This window comes from Erigeron canadensis, chromosome 1 (genome assembly GCF_010389155.1).
Source record: "Erigeron canadensis isolate Cc75 chromosome 1, C_canadensis_v1, whole genome shotgun sequence".
Lineage (NCBI taxonomy): Eukaryota > Viridiplantae > Streptophyta > Magnoliopsida > Asterales > Asteraceae > Erigeron > Erigeron canadensis.
Window position 1 is genome coordinate 48,581,844 of NC_057761.1, and position 1,937 is coordinate 48,583,780.

The 1,937-nt window shown below is 38.8% G+C and overlaps 1 protein-coding gene across 1 annotated transcript; it reads right to left on the minus strand.

The window, feature by feature from the left end:
* Nucleotides 1-204: 204 nt before the first annotated feature.
* On the minus strand, nt 205-1,410 carry LOC122585524 (uncharacterized protein At3g28850-like). The gene has a single exon (XM_043757649.1). It carries the CDS (start codon nt 1,350-1,352, stop codon nt 351-353), a length of 1,002 nt encoding a protein of 333 aa, XP_043613584.1. The 5' UTR covers nt 1,353-1,410; the 3' UTR covers nt 205-350.
* Nucleotides 1,411-1,937: the final 527 nt, after the last annotated feature.

Below are 1,937 nucleotides of genomic sequence, written 5' to 3' on the forward strand. Positions count from 1 at the left end.
TACATCTTAACCTTCCCTATACATTGTCGAGGTATTGGGGCTCAAAACCCGCGGAAGGCGGCACTGAGCAGTTACTTACTTACTTTTTATATAAGAACTAAAAATAAACATTGGCTTGCACAATGGGTAGCTTTGTCAAAAGCCTTTTTTTGTACCTATTTTGTTTAATACTCCGTAGATTGCAAAACAAAAATAAGCCCTGGACTCATTTTTAATCAATTAGTGAATATTACATTACATCTGAACAATATACATACACCATTGTAACATCAGCAGTTACAACACTACAGAATATAATAGTATACTACTAAATTAAACCATGATTTGCAAATCCAAAAAACATGATGGGATCAGCTGCAAATTGGACAATGAACTAGTCCATTCTCATTACAATCACCACACCTTACAACTGCCCTTTTCTGCCCTTCTCGGCCGCCCTCTTGCTTCCAATCCACCACCATTTTACAACTTCCATTACACCGAAAACATGGCAAGAACCTAACCCCACCACAACCTTCACACACATACCCGCCTTTCGATTTTGGCAAACCTTCAAGTAATTTACCCAAACTTCCTTCCTCCATTTTCTTAAGCACCTCCTCAGCTCCACCAAGGTATCTACCCTTGACAAACACTCGTGGTGGCACCAATTCGACTCGATCTTTCCCTTTTAAAAGTTCTCTCAATTCTTCCTTGAAACCTTGATCCATTGATATATCTCTTTCACAAACAAACACCCCGTATCCTTCCAATACCGCCCTCACGGCATTACAAGCCTCAAACGTCTTGCGTACCCCTCTTAACGTTGTCGTATACAATACTACCTTGTTTTCCCCTTTTGGTGGGCAAAGATTTTCAAATTCATCAAGTGAAAATGTCTTGGGTGATATGGGTTTTAAAAAAATTGGATTCTTTTCATCAAGATTTGACTTTTCTGGATAGATTAGATTCTTATGATCAAGATTTGAATTTTCTTGAAAAATTGGATTTTTATGATCAAGATTTGATTTTTCTTGAGTTTTCAGATTCTTATGATCAAGATGTGAATTTTGTTGAAATATCAGATTCTTATTTGGGTAAAGGCGGAAGCTTTCTGGTGTGGGATCAAGACCCGCCATGAGTTCCCACGAATTAATGACTTCAGGTGGTGGTTCTGATATGGGCTCGGATTCCGATTTAGGAAAGATTGAGATGACGGAAGAAGAGACATTGGTTTTGGAGGACAATGGGTCGAGGGTCAAGAGACCGTAAGTGGTGGAAGTGAGAGAGACGATATGGTGGCCCAAGGCCGAGCTACCGATTTTGGTAAAATCTTCATCATGGTTTAGCAGATGTGATGATGCACAACCCATTTGGGAAATGCTAGTTATGGTTTGGTGCAAGACAAAAATGAAGGCTTAAAAAGATGGAATAAAAGTGTTTGATGGTACAAAGGGAGTAATTTCAATTTTCAAGTTCAAATATGGGCGCCCAAATGTAAGTTTGAATTAAATGATTAAAGTGGACCCATGCTTTCGGTTTTGAGTTGAATTTCTTTATACAAAACTTGACAAAAGCCTTAAAGATGATCTAGCTGGCATCCAAGACCAGATTATTAACGAATTGCACCAATCATGCCAAGACCAGATTATTAACGAATTGCACCAATATATACGGAGTATCTGAAGTTTACCCGTACAAGTGGAAATTAAGGGTATGTTTGGCACAAAAGCTTGAAGCTGAAACTGTAGTTAAGGGCTTGGGGCTGGAGTTTGACGTTGGGGCTAGGGGCTGGGGCTTTTTTTTCAACTCTCTTCCTACGAGCTTTTATTTTAAAGACCTTTTGGGGCTTTTAGGATTTTTTCGGGGCTGAGGCTTTTGATTTTTTATGTATTACCAAACAGGGCTATAATTTTCAAATGAGTTTATTTTTAAAAGCTAGAGGCTTTTAAGCCCTT